Here is a 15,443-nt window from a genome sequence, read left to right on the forward strand (position 1 = left end):
CTAATCTCTCTCATTTTATCCTCATGGTCTCCACGTGAGATATACGTAGGAGGGAGCAATATACTGCTTGACTCCTCAGTGAAAGTATGTTCTCGAAACTTCAACAAAAGTCCGTACAGAGCTACTGAGCATCTCTCTTGCAGGGTCTTCCACTGGAGTTTATCTATCATCTCCGTAACACTTTCGTAATTACTAAATGATCCTGTAACGAAGCGCACTGCTCTCCATTGGATCTCCTCTATCTCTTCTATCAACCCTATCTGGTACAGATCCAACACTGGTGAGCAGTATTCAAGCAGTGGGCGAACAAGCGTACTGTGACCTACTTCCTTTGTTTTCGGATTGCATTTCCTTAGGATTCTTCCAATGAATCTCAGTCTGGCATCTACTTAACCGATGATTAATTTTATATGGTCATTCCATTTTAAATCACTCCTAATGCCTACTCCCAGATAATTTATGGAATTAACTGCTTCCAGTTGCTGACCTGCTATATTGTAGCTAAATGATAAAGAATCTTTCTTTCTATGTATTCGCAGCACATTACACCTGTCTACATTGAGATTCAATTGCCATTCCCTGCACCATTCGTCAATTCGTTGCAGATACTCCTGCATTTCAGTACAATTTTCCATTGTTACAACATTTTGATACACCACAGCATCATCTGCAAAAAGCCTCAGTGAACTTCCGATGTTATCCGCAAGGTCATTTATATATATTGTGAATAGCAACGGTCCTACGACACTCCCCTGCGGCACACCTGAAATCACTCTTACTTTGGAAGACTTCTCTCCATTGAGAATGGCATGCTGCGTTCTGTTATCTAGGAACTCTTTAATCCAATCACACAATTGGTCTGATAGTCCATATGCTCTTACTTGGTTCATTAAGCGACTGTGGGAAACTGTATCCAACGCCTTGCGGAAGTGAAGAAACATGGCATCTACCTGGGAACCCATGTCTATGGCCCTCTGAGTCTCGTGGACAAATAGCGCGAGCTGGGTTTCACACAATCGTCTTTTTCGAAACCCATGCTGATTCCTACAGAGTACATTTCTAGTCTCCAGAAAAGTTATTATACTCAAACATAATATGTGTTCCAAAATTCTACACCTGATCGACGTTAGAGATATAGGTCTTCCGCCCCTACTCGCCAGTGCCTGCCCAGCACATGCTGCAGCAGCTGCCATCATCAGGTGATGAAATGGACGTCAGTTCTGTCATTGGTGTTTTCCGTGACTCGTAATCTGAGTGCCTTGTGAGAGCAGTTTTTCCCCCCAAGGTACCAGTGCTTTCTTTCTGTACCACACATTTTTCTCTGCCTAGTTATCTTCATGTATGTATGTATGTATGTATGTGGTTTTTCCACCCTTTTGGAAGGACGGAGTTATGTTCCTTCACTCATGACGTGCAAGATTTCATAGAGCATGCATCCGTACAGTTCACAGGCTCACTTCTAGAGGCCATCTGTGTCAATCCCCTGGCACACTCTGGTGAGCCACCAAAGAAACAGCATTATTTAAGTGATCAAAAAGGATTACACAGCCTATTCTTTATGCTGTATTAGTCCAGTCAATGTGTTCAGTGCTGTGCACAAGCTGTATCTTATGTGTTGCTCCATAAAGTACTATGTTCTATACATCATGTTTGTTCCTGCTATAACAGAGCTGAAACTAACTAAATTATCTGACAACTAATGTCCACTGAAGTAAATTAATTGAATCAACATTTATTCACATCATTACATAAATTTCATGAATGAATGAGTCAGTGTGCTGCATTTGGCGTAGAAATGTGTACTTCTATGGCTCACATGTGGAGCAAGAGACATCTGGTGGAGGCACCAATGAAGTAGGGCAATCAGCACACTCACTCTTCTACTCTCACTATGATGGTAGTGACTACTTGCACTATGTCCTGGCTGCTGGACTGGTGGTGAAATAGAGCCATATTGCTGTGAAGTGTCCAGCTTGCCCTTTTTTAATCAGTTTATATGGGCTCAGTGGCAGGTGCTGGTGTATCTGGCAGGTGTAGCCAAATGGAAACAGTCATTAGAGTGCATGATCATCACCACTTCCCAGAGGGCAATGTCAGCTAGTACCAATGGCCTTGCCACATTGGTAACTCTGGTTCCCACCAGATTACCGAAGTTAAGCAACATTGAGCCTGGTTACTACTTGGATGGGTGACCATCTGGGAAAACCAGGTGCCATTGGCTTTCAGGACATGCAAGTCACCCAAGTGGCATCCAATTGAAAGGCATGCAAGATTGTGGAGCCACATGACATTTACTTATTTATTTACTGTTAGCTAGGATGAAGAGTGTAATGACAGGTCAATGGCTGTGGGCATGAATGTGCTGGTGGACTAGTAGGCTGTGGAGAGGGAACAGAGAAGGGAATGAATGGATGATGGACAATGACTAATGAAAGTGAAGGCCAAGGCGGTTACAGGAATGTAGGATATATTGCAGAGCACATTTCCATCTGTGCAATTCAGAAAAGCTGGCATTGGTGGGAAGGCTCCAGATGGCACAGACTGTGATGCAGAAATTGAAGTTAAGAATGCTGTGTCGGGCACAGTACTCAGCAACTGAGTGGTCCAGCTGTTTCTTGGCCACAGTTTGTTGATGGCCTTTCATGCGGCAGGACAGCTCGTTGGTTGTCACACCTTTGTAGAATGTAGCACTGGTGGTTCAAACGGTCATGAGCACATGCAAAGTGGAGCTGTTTCTAGGGGGAACAGATGCAGAAGGGTGTCATGGGACATCCTTGCAAACCAATTATATTTGCAGAAAGCAGGACTGCAATGGGTATATTAAGTGTATCACAAGATAATGGCTGTTTGTACTTGCTAGGAGCAAGAGCGTACAAGGGAGGCAGAGTGGACAGAGCTACAAGGCAATGGTTTACTGCTGAACATCCTACACAACATTTCATTAGCAACTATTTGGTTTCCTGTGGCAATAACAGGGACTACAGCCCTGAACCCAACATATCATCCACTGTATCTGCTCGTCAGTCCTTGTGGAGTCTTAACAGCAAAGGACCTAACCTATTACCTGAATGATATTCTTGACTGCACCATAAGAAATTCTCTCAACAAAGCTAAAAGCAGCACATATAGCCACGTCAGCACAGAAAAATTGTTCTCGTCATTTGTACTGTCTATGTCAACTATTAGCAGGAACTAACCATCCTCCTGATGCCCCAATCCATTATTTCCCAGCACGATGGGTCAGCCATCAGGTGTGACGTAAGTGTGGTGCACCAAAAGACACTAGGCTGTGGATAGTGACTGAATTAGAATAGGAGACAAATTGTACATAACAGGTGTATGAAACTAGAAATCTAAAAAAGTAAATATAACCGAATGATGTAAATATACTATTTTTTTTGTTTTTTTTTGTTTTTGTTTTTTTTTGTTTTTAGGGCGCACAACTTCAACGGTCATTAGCGCTCAGACTACGTTAGGAATGCACCGCGAGGCACAAGTTTAAAACAGCAACTAAAAGGGAAAACACGATAAAAGATCGACAGGCATAGGATTAAAAAAACAGCATAATCAAATAGACAGGTTGGTCAACTTGATAAAACGAAGAACGTGAGCAGCTGCTCCTGGGTCATCCGCTAAAATGGCATCGAGAGTACATGGCAGGCCAAGATCAAGACCCAGTGTAGTAAAATCCGGACAGGACGTTAAAATGTGGCGGACCGTCATCAATTGTCCACATGGACAGAACGGCGCCGGCGCAGCCGTCAGCAGATGGCGATGGCTGAACCGGCAGTGTCCAATTCGTAACCGGGCCAAAACTACCTCCTCCCGCCGAGAGGGGCGTGAGGAGGACGTCCAAGCCGCGGGAAGAGGTTTCAAGACCCGAAGCTTGTTGTCCGTAAGTGCAGCCCAATCGGCATGCCACAGCGATAAAATGCGCCGACAAATGACCCTGCTACAATCTGATGAAGGGACACAACAAGAAGCTGTCCGAGGCTGGAGGACCACAGCCTTGGCCGCGGCATCTGCAGCTTCGTTCCCAGGGATACCGACGTGGCCAGGAACCCACATAAAGCTAACCGGAGAACCGTCGTCCACCAGCTGCTGAAGAGAGCGTTGGATCCGGTGCACGAAAGGGTGAACCGGATACGGATCACTGAGGCTCTGGATGGCGCTCAGGGAATCGGAGCAGATGACGTAAGCAGAATGTCGGTGACTGCAGATATAAAGAACAGCCTGGTAGAGGGCAAAGAGCTCAGCTGTAAAGACCGAACAATGGCCATGGAGCCGGTATTTGAAACTTTGTGCCCCGACAATAAAAGAACAACCGACCCCATCATTGGTCTTAGAGCCATCTGTATAAATGAAGGTCATATTAATGAACTTCGAACGAAGTTCGACAAAACGGGAGTGGTATACCGAACCGGGGGTAACCTCCTTTGGGAGCGAGCTGAAGTCAAGGTGAACGCGAACCTGAGCCTGGAGCCAAGGTGGCGTGTGGCTCTCGCCCACTCTGAAGGTTGTAGGGAGTGAAAAATCAAGGTGTTGAAGGAGGCGACGAAAGCGAACTCCAGGGGGTAGCAGGGCAGAGACATACAACCCGTATTGACGATCGAGAGAGTCGTCAAAAAAGGAACGATAAGACGGGTGGTCGGGCATTGACAGTAGCCGACAGGCATACCGACAAAGCAGTATATCGCGCCGGTAGGTCAGTGGCAATTCACTGGCTTCAGCATGAAGACTCTCGACGGGACTAGTATAAAACGCTCCGATCGCAAGACGTAAACCCCGATGTTGTATGGAGTTGAGGCGGCGTAAGATGGACGGCCGTGCGGAGGAGTATATGAAGCTCCCATAATCCAGCTTTGAGCGGACGATCGGCCGATATAGGCGAAGTAGGACGGTTCGATCCGCTCCCCACGACATACCACTGAGAACACGGAGGACATTTAGAGAACGGGTACAACGGGCAGCCAAATAAGACACATGTGGAGACCAGCTAAGTTTTCTGTCAAATGTAAGACCTAAAAATTTTGTTGTCTCCACGAATGGGAGAGCAACGAGACCGAGTCGTAAGGACGGTGGGAGAAACTCTTTGTAGCGCCAGAAGTTAATACAGACCGTCTTCTCGGCAGAAAAACGGAAGCCATTGGCGACACTCCAGGAGTAAAGATGGTCAAGAGAACGCTGAAGACAGCGCTCCAGGAAACATGTACGCTGCGCGCTGCAATAGATGGTAAAATCGTCCACGAAAAGAGAGCCTGATACATCAGCTGGGAGGCAATCCATTATTGGATTGATCGCTATGGCGAAGAAGTGACGCTCAAAACTGAGCCCTGTGGCACCCCATTCTCCTGGCGAAAGGTGTCTGACAGGACAGAACCCACACGTACCCTGAACTGTCGATCCATTAAAAAGGAACGAATAAAAAGAGGGAGGCGACCGCAAAGGCCCCATGTATGCATGGTGCGGAGAATGTCCGCCCTCCAACAGGTGTCGTAAGCCTTCTCCAAATCAAAGAACACAGCCGCGGTCGGGCGCTTCCGCAAGAAGTTATTCATAATGAAGGTCGACAAGGTAACCAGATGGTCAACAGCAGAGCAGCGCCTACGAAATCCACATTGTACATTGGTAAGTAGGCATCGAGATTCGAGCAGCCAAACCAAACGAGAGTTAACCATTCGCTCCATCACCTTACAGACACAGCTGGTAAGCGAGATGGGTCGATAACTGGAAGGCAAGTGCTTGTCCTTCCCCAGCTTAGGAATCGGTACAACAATAGACTCGCGCCAGCATGCGGGAACATGTCCCTCAATCCAGATGCGATTGTAAGTACGAAGAAGGAAACCTTTACCCGCAAGAGAAAGGTTCTTCAGCATCTGAATATGAATAGAATCAGGCCCTGGAGCGGAGGACCGTGACCGGGCAAGTGCATTTTCGAGTTCCCGCATGGTGAAAGGGGCATTATAACTTCCACGATTTGAGGAGCGGAAGTTAGGTGGCCTAGCCTCCTCTGCCTGTTTTCGGGGGAGGAAGGCAGGGTGGTAATGAGCAGAGCTCGAAACCTCTGCGAAAAAGCAGCCGAAGGCATTGGAGACATCCTCAGGGGCCACAAGGACGTCATTCGCGACTGTCAGGCCAGAAACTGGTGAGTGGACCTTAGTGGCAGATAGCCGGCGCAGGCTACCCCAGACAACAGAAGAAGGAGTAAAACTGTTGAAGGTGCTTGTGAAAGCAGCCCAGCTGGCTTTCTTTAATAATACGACGACACTGCGCATGTAATCATTTATAATTGATACAATTCGCCACTGTAGGGTGGCGTTTAAAGGTGTGTAAAGCACGTCGACGAGCACGTAAAGCGTCTCTACATGCTGCGGTCCACCAGGGACCGGTACGCGACATGGAGAAGAAGTAGTGTGAGGGATGGAATATTCAGCAGCAGTGAGAATGACTTCCGTGAGGTGTGCGACCTGACTATCGCAGCTTGTGAAGGTGTGATCCTGAAAGGTCGCCCTGGAAGAGAAGAGCCCCCAGTCTGCTTTGGAGATGTTCCAACTAGTTGAGCACGGAGAGGGGGTATGATACAGGAGATGGATGACACACGGGCAGTGGTCGCTCGAATATGTATCAGAAAGGGCATACCACTCAAACTGGCGTGCAAGTTGGGTAGTACATATAGAGAGGTCTAAATGGGAATAGGTGTGAGATGTGTCCGAAAGAAAAGTAGGGGCGCCAGTATTGAGGCAGACAAGATTGAGCTGGTTGAAAAGGTCTGCTAACAGGGAGCCCCTCGGGCAGGATGCTGGAGAGCCCCAAAGGGGATGGTGGGCATTGAAGTCTCCAGTTAACAAAAATGGTGCAGGTAGCTGAGCAATAATTTGCATCATGTCTGCCCTGGTAACGGCAGACGATGATGGAGTGTAAACGGTACAAATGGAAAATGTAAAAGTGGGGAGAGTAATTCGGACGGCAACTGCCTGCAGGCCGGTGTGCAATGTGATGGGATCATAGTAAATATCATCCCGGACCAGCAACATAACCCCTCAATGAGCCGGAATACCTACCACAGGGGGTAGGTCAAAACGCACAGAGGTGTAGTGTGCCAAGGCAATGTGATCGCATGGGCGTAGCTTCGTTTCCTGGAGGGCTACGACCAGCGGACGGTGCAAGCGGAGCAGCAACTTCAAGTCCTCTCGGTTGGAGCGAATGCTGCGAATATTCTAGTGAATAAGTGCCATCGTGAGAAGAAAAGGAAGATGAAAGAAGGGGTCACCTCGAAGGCCGCTGAGGGCCTGGCTTCGAGCAAGCACTGCCGCCGCTATCAGTAGGCGGACAGTCATCGTCCATTGGTTCTATAGGTTCATCGGCCATCTCGTTAAGATGGCCAGGAGGAGGAGCTTCCTCCGCCGGTGGACGGCCAGATGTTCGGCTACCAGCTGTGCGGCCAGGCGAAACGGATGACGGCCTAGGGCGGCAACCGCTGGGTGGCGCAGGAGAAGAAATGCGCCGTGGCGGAGAAGGAGAACTGTGCTTCCTATGAGCCTTCTTGGAAGGTCGTTTAGTGGAAGTACTGGTCGATGGCTGGGAGTTCGAGGTACGTAGGAAGTCTGCACGGGACGGTTCCTTCTTGAAGGCCCGTGCATCTGACTTCTGGGTCTTCGTCTTGGCAGAAGCTGATGAAGGTGCTTGTGTCTGAGGGGTGACGGGAGGAAGAGGAGAAGTCGACCGCGCGATCTTAGCACTGGCCGAACGGACGACCATGGTGCTGAAGGTCAGATCGCATGTCTGCGTCGCCACCTCCCTGGTAGTCCGAGGAGAGGCGAGGACAGTACTGTATTTTCCCACTGGGAGCAGCGTGGGCTTCCTACTTGCAAATAGCTTGCGAGCAGCCAAGGTGGACACTTTCTCTTTGACCCGAATTTCTTGGATACAGCATTCTTCCTTGTAGATGGGACAGTCGTGGGAGGATGCTGCATGGTCACCCTGACAGTTCACACAACGAGGAGACGGAGGTGGACAGTCACCCTCATGGGCATCCCTGCCACAAGTGACACATTTAGCCACATTGTAACAAGACTGGCGAGTGTGATTGAAATGCTGACACTGGTAGCAGCGCGTATGTGTCGGGACATAGGGGCGAACAGAAATAACCTCGTAGCCCGCTTTGATACGCGACGGCAGCTGAACACTATCAAAGGTCAAGAAAAGTGTCCGGGTCGGTACAAGGTCATTTTTGACCTTTTTCATGACCCTATGGACAGCCGTCACGCCCTGCTCAGCGAGGAAAGACTGAATCTCCTTGTCAGTCAATCCGTCGAGTGATCGAGTATATACCACACCACGAGACGAATTCAAAGTGCGGTGAGCCTCCACCCGGACAGGGAACGTGTACAGGAGTGTGGCCCGAAGCAGTTTTTGTGCCTGAAAGACGCTCTCAGTTTCTAGTAACAAGGTACCATTATGCAACCTGGTACACGACTTGACAGATCCGGCTATGGCATCTACGCCCTTCTGGATAACGAAAGGGTTGACAGAGGAAAAATCCTTGCCGTCCTCAGATCGAGAAACTACGAGGAACTGTGGGGCAGGCGGTAGTTCTTTTGTCACTGGTGGCTGGTCAAGTTTCCGTTTATGGGCAGAAGTCGAGAGAGAAGAAGAAGAGAAATTCATTGCGGAGGAATACCCCATGATTGCCAGCGTCTCTGATGGCGCGCTCCTTCCTTGTGGGGACCCTCTCAGAGGGCACTCCCGCCTTAGGTGAATGTTTACACCTCAGGTCACACCTCCCGAGAAACAGACGGAGGGACCAATCGGCATGGTCAGAAGGTATCAGCTCAGGCAATCACCCCTCCTTGGGCCTGGCCTTTACCAAGGCGTACGTGCGTGCCTTACTTGTCTACCCAGGGTGGGGAATTACGCGTTACCCCGTCACCGGCTACGCGTGCGAACGCGTGGGCCGGCCTTCAGGCGCGCACAGGGAGGAAGGAAGAAGAGGAAAAAGAAGAGAGAGAGGGAGAGAGAGAACAGACTGTCTCAAACGACGAGGCGGCGACCAGAGAAGGCAAGGAGAAGAAGGCAAGGGAAAGAGTAAGGAAGACAGTGAGATGGAGAAGAACAAAGTAAGGAACCAACCAAAGGAAGGAAGAAACGAGAAGAAGTGAAAAACCAAAATGACCGCAAATATAGGTCGTGGAACCCTCCGTCTCCGGACGCAGGCGCTAACTACCCCCTTGACGGGAAGGGACTCCTTTTAGTCGCCTCTTACGACAGGCAGGAATACCTCGGGCCTATTCTAATCCCCGGACCCGCAGGGGGAGACCGTGGCTGTGTAGAATTAATGTTGGTTAATTACTACAAAGAAGAAAACAGCAACCAGCCACTATTAATACTGCTATTTATTTAGGTAAATAGTGCCGTTACCGGTTTCAAACTGGCAAGTTCACCATCAGATGGCTGTTCACATGATTTTTCAAGATACATCTTGAAAAGATAAATCTTGAAAAATCACGTGAACAGCCGTCTGATGATGAGCTTGCCAGTTCGAAACCGGTAACGGCGCTATTTACCTAAATAAATAGCAGTATTGATACTGGCTGGTTGCTGTTTTCTTCTTTGTAAGAATTAACCTACATTAGATGTAAATATAGTAAGATCACAGCAGCAGATTGGAATTCAAAGGACCGAATTCATGGCAGTGGGGAGGAATTGTCACTGGCATCAGCTTGAGCAGACCACAACAGGTGGGCAAGTGGGTGGCCCATTCTGAAATTACAGTGGCAGGCACTGCAACAGTGTTACCTCGGTGTCCTTCACTCCACAAAATGCCTTACTGAAGGACAGCTTGCTCCATACACAATGCCTGGGGCAGCACTTTCTCAGGTGTATGGGACCAGAAGTAGGGATTTTTGCCACAACACCACCCACGCAAGTCTATCTGGGCCTCCAAACCAGTCACGGAGCATTTGCACCCATCTCTTGTCGCCTGACATTAGATCTGTCCTGTCCTGATGTCAGACTGTGCTTCCGATGTGGCTTCCACACATGCTGTGCTGTGTTTCAGCTCAAACCCTGAATTTGGTTCCAGTTCATCACTAACACAATCTAAGCACCAGGCAGTTACCTCCTCAATCCACATTGGCTAGTATAAGCAGTCGTGGGTCTGCCAGCACTAGCTAGCATGATTCTCTTGACTGCTGAACTTGGTCCACTCCAGTGGATCTGATCACAGTGCAACAATTCCATCATCCCTGGAGTTCCTTGGTTTATCGCAGGCCACGCTGAGCATGGCTTGCCACCTCATGGCCCTGCTGTCAGCACTCACTGTTGGCTGCTCCCAATGGTAGCCTGTGCTGATCCCACCTACTCAGCATGGCCAACCCAGCCAGCTGCTGGCAGTGCTACCAATGACGCATTTGGACACCTCAGAGGTTCCTGACTGGTCACTGCATTACTTTGCTGCATAGATTTAGTTGCCAATAAAAGCTAATTATCATTTGGAATCATTCTCTGGCTCTGCCATCACCAGGGACTCAGTCTTATCCAGTCCCTGAGGTCACTCATACTTGACATTCTGACAGCTAGGAGGCCTTACTGCTATCCTCAAGTGACTATGTAGTGGTCAGCAACCCTGAACGACACAGAGTAATCTTCATGTGTTAATATTAATCTCAATCTACATGATGGTTTCATACTAAGTTTCTTTGGACTTTGACTATTTCAGGGCATGGATTCTGCCTTTTGTTGTTGTGATGGAGACTACTTGGATGCAGGTGAACAGCTTTCTAAATCCACCTTTCTGGTTAGGAGTTAGTTGTCTCTGCTATTTGGTCATGACCTCGGTTGGAATTTGATTGGAAGCAGCTGGAGGCTCAACAGCATGGACATTGTTATACATATATTTACATGTACATGAACTTGTGACAATATCTATTGCCATCTTTTATTACAGCTTTTCTCAGAGCAGCAGCAATGGAAGATCAGAGTTATATTCTTTTGTGTCTTAGTATATAGAATTCTCTCTGTCACTTCAGTTTCTTGGTTTTTATTTTTTTCTAAAACATATGGCAATTCCTGTTCCAGTCAGGATGATTTGCATGTACAGTTCGTATATAAGTGTGGCACTGAACGCAACAATGCTACATCACCTCTGTATTTCCTGCATTTGCTGCATGTTGCCTTCTATTTTACCTAACTGGGGTGTGACAATATCTTTGATACTTTAAGCACTGCACTGCATCGGGTGCACAAGATCCGGTGGTAGATTCGCCGACCTGGTGAAAAGTCATAGGAACATGCGATTCTTGAGACCCTTACAATGGCTGGAATCATTGAGTGAGGAGTTACTGGACATGACAAAAGGTATGATTTGATAATTGTTCAAAGGGGGGTGGGGGAGAGGCAGCTAAATGCTCACCATTATGTGACAGGAATAGTAAGCCCTTTGCTCACACCCTTCATGATTAGGGTACCAAATGGCGTATTGCTGCAGGATAATTCAAGACCCCAAACTGCACTTTACAACAAAAATGCCTTAAGAAATGTACCGACCTTTGACTGAACATTGTGGTTACCTGATTTGTCATCCATAAAGCATGTCTGGGAAGTATTGGGAAATGTATATTTTCATACTAGACTATAGCTAGCAATCATATAGAACTGACAAAGCACATGTTTAAGGCAAGGCAAGAAATTACTCAAGGCAACATTTGCAACATGCCTGCTTCCATTCCACAATGGACACAAGAATGTGTTCGTGCTTGCAGGTGTCACACCTCATATTGATGTCAATAATGGAACTCAGTTACAAATATCATAAAAGTTTAATCATTTAATATCCATTATGTGATGAAAATCTCTACTAAGTATGATAAATATTGGACTTGTGCTTCATGATACAAAACTTTCCATTTTGTCAGTACACATTCTGCGGAAGTTCTGAAGAGAAATGACAAGCCCAATAATTCAAATTCTAATGTTTACTTTTTTGTATTGTCCTGATGGCTGTCTTTACTGGCATTACGTATCCCACTGGTTTGGGACTACTTGTACCTTAGCTATCATTTCTTAATTGTGTGTTACTACTCATACACACAAATTCTAAAGATAGGTAAGAGCTTATTCAATAAACCACAGATATTGGAAAAGGAAATTAGAAATGTGGAAGAAATAAAGAATACCTATCAAGTCAACATCATTCCATGACGGACATGTACAGAAACAAGAAATGTGATATAAGAATTCCAAGAAAGCTTTAAGCTATTGCTACAAAATCCTCCTGCTCTTGCCATCCAATGAAAAGTTCAAGAAACAGCAATTACTGTATATGAAAATGGCAATGAATGATGAGCATGTATAGTGAATCAAATATTTGTTTTTGAAAATCAACAGCAAAACTAGTGACCAACTGGACAAGATATCAAATTGACAAGTTTAAGGTTTATTTTTTGTGCTACAGTAACAATACATTTTAGATAACCACTTACAATCAACACTATAATAAAAATTCCAATAATTGTATAGTTCAACACATATGAATCTAACACAGCCAAAAATTTAAGTATCATGATACTTGCTACATTAACAAATTATCATTTATAGTTCTATTGACTTACAGTTCTTTCTAACAATCCCTCGTAGTTCCTTTACAAGGAAATTTAATGTAGTTACTGGATTGAACAGAGCAAATGGTTCATTCTCTACAGCCTGACTATGAGGTATTGCAGACTGGAACTCGCGAGATCCACTGGCCACCGAAGACCTGCACATTTCACATCAGATTGATACAGAACAACTGCAAAAGGAGAAAAAGAAGAGGACTATAGGTATGCACACATTTCTCTCCTTCTCTCTCTTTTTAAGGGTCTAAAGATATGTAATATCACACTAAATAAATAACAGTCTTTAATTCCACTCCACAAGTCATATATCTTACACCAATTCCTTCTATTTGTGCTCACAAGAACAAGCAAGGCATGTTCCAACTGCTCAAGAAATTTGATATATGAGAGAACATGAAACACTGACATTATAAAAGGACTGTTGAGTGATGGATACCACTTGTTCAATGTAACTGAATGCCACATGAATAAGTGTGTCCCACTATCCACAATAAGTTGTCTATGTGGCTGTATTCTATTCTAAAGCAAAAAAGGGACAGAATAGATGAAAATGCTGAGGAAACAGACTGCTGCACTCTCAGTTCAAAAGAGAACATGTAAATGACACGAGGCAAAAATTAGTAGGGATTCTTGCATCTGTAAAAAGATCGATGCGCGAAGCTTACAACCACTACCACCAAATACCTTAACAATGGATCTAGTTCAGAACCCAAATGGCTCTGAGCACTATGGGACTTAACATCTGAGGTCATCAGTCCCCTATTACTTAGAACTACTTAAACCTAACTAACCTAAGGACAACACACAGTTCCATGCCCGAGGCAGGATTCGAACCTGCGACCGTAGCAGTCGCATGGTTCCAGACTGAAGCGCCTAGAACCGCTCGGCCACAGCAGCCAGCCTTCAGAATCCAAGTAAATTCTGGTCCTGCATAAAATTGATAACTGAGCTGAAAGCTTCCACTCAGTTACTCATTGACAAATCAGGTGTGGCAACAGAAGGTAACAAAAGGAAAGCTGAGGTTTTATATTCCGCATTTAAGAAGTTCACACAGGAGAGAATCCCAATTTGGTTTTAAAGTGTACTCTATGGCACTGGTTCCTTACTTAGCTTGCATTTATTGCAGATCTCTCACCCAGCACAAAATCCCGAGAAATTGGAAAAAAAGCATAGGTGACTCCTGCATATGAGAAGGGCAAAAGAACTAATAAGCAAAATTACAGACTAAAATCCTTAACATCATTTTGCTGCTGAATTCTTTCACAAATTCTCAGTTCAAATACAATAAAGTTCCTAGAGACTGAAAAGCTCCTTTTCACAAATCAGCGCAGTATCAGAAAGCATTGCCTGTGTGAAACTCAGCTTGCCCTTTTCTCACATGATCTCTTGCAAAATGTGGATAAAGGGCAATAGGCGATTTCATATACCTAGATTTCCTAAAAGTATTTGATACGGTGCCTCTTTACAGACTGTTAACAAAGGCAGGAGCACATGGAATAGATTTCTAGATATGTGAATGGCTCGAAGAGTTCTGAAGTAATAGGATCCAGCACATTGTTTTTGACAGGAAGTGTTCATCAGAGACAAAGGTTCACGGGCTTACCATACAGAAGTGTGAAAGGACTGGATTATTCTGTATATACATAAATGATATGACAGATATGGTGAGCAGCAATCTGTGGCTATTTGCTGCTGATGCTGTGGTGTATGGGAAGGAGTCATCGTTGAGCCACTGTAGGATGATACATGATGACTTAGACAAACTTTCTAATTGGTGAGATGAATGGCAGCTAGCTCTACATGCAGAAAAATGTAAGTTAATGCAGATGAGTAGGAGAAAAGATCCCACAGCATTGGGAGTGTGCCACTCAACAATGTAATGTTAATTAAATACCTATAAAATGAAAAGCAATATAAAATCGAACGAGCACGTAAGGATTGTAGTGGGGAATGTGAATGGTCATCTTCAGTTTACTGGGAAAATTTTAAGGAGACCGTATATGGAACACTAATGTGACCCATTCTTGAGTACTGCGAGAGTATTTGAGATTCCCAGCAGGTTGGACTAAAGGAAGACATTGAAGCAATTCAGAGGTGAGCTGCTAGACTTGTTACTTGTAGGTTCGATCAATAGGGAAGTATTATGGAGATGCTTCGGAAATATAAATGGGAATCCCTGGAGAGAGGGCAACATTCTATTAGAGCAATAATATTGGAAAAAATTAACAATTGACATTTGAAGCTGATTGTAGTAGATCCTACAGCAACCAACATAAATTTCGTGTAGGGACCATGAACATGCAATACAAGAAATTAGGGCTCATATGGTGGCATATAGACAGTCATTTTTTCCTTGTTCTACATGCAAATGCCCCCCCCCCCCCTCCCCCACGAACCATAGACCTTGCTTTTGGTGGGGAGGCTTGCGTGCCTCAGCAATACAGATAGCCGTACCGTAAGTGCAACCACAATGGAGGGGTATCTGTTGAGAGGTCAGACAAACGTGTGGTTCCTGAAGAGGGGCAGCAGCCTTTTCAGTGGTTGCAGGGGCAACAGGTTGGATGATTGACTGATTTGGCCTTGTAACACTAACCAAAACGGCCTTGCTGTACTGGTACTGCGAATGGCTGAAAGCAAGGGGAAACTACGGCCATAATTTTTCCCGAGGGCATGCAGCTTTAATGTATGGTTAAATGATGATGGCGTCCTCTTGGGTAAAATATTCCGGAGGTAAAATAGTCCCCCATTCGGATCTCCGGGCGGCGACTACTCAAGAGGTCGTCGTTATCAGGAGAAAGAAAACTGGCGTTCTACGGATCGGAGCGTGGA

General features: G+C 45.9%; 1 protein-coding gene and 1 pseudogene across 4 annotated transcripts in view; one reads left to right on the top strand and one right to left on the bottom strand.

The window, feature by feature from the left end:
* The window catches only part of LOC126198967 (uncharacterized), a 157,706-nt gene that overhangs the window by 119,445 nt on the left and 22,818 nt on the right, over nt 1-15,443 (bottom strand). For 3 of the 4 annotated variants that reach the window (XM_049935622.1, XM_049935621.1, XM_049935620.1), the window contains exon 3: nt 12,609-12,754. In XM_049935622.1, the coding sequence (XP_049791579.1) occupies nt 12,609-12,754 (146 nt within the window). Of the gene's footprint in view, nt 1-12,608; nt 12,788-15,443 lie in introns of all 4 variants that reach the window. The other variant, XM_049935624.1, reaches the window with a different exon arrangement.
* Nucleotides 2,103-2,221, top strand: LOC126199943 (5S ribosomal RNA; annotated as a pseudogene).

The sequence above is a fragment of the Schistocerca nitens genome, chromosome 8 (genome assembly GCF_023898315.1).
Source record: "Schistocerca nitens isolate TAMUIC-IGC-003100 chromosome 8, iqSchNite1.1, whole genome shotgun sequence".
Taxonomy (NCBI): domain Eukaryota; kingdom Metazoa; phylum Arthropoda; class Insecta; order Orthoptera; family Acrididae; genus Schistocerca; species Schistocerca nitens.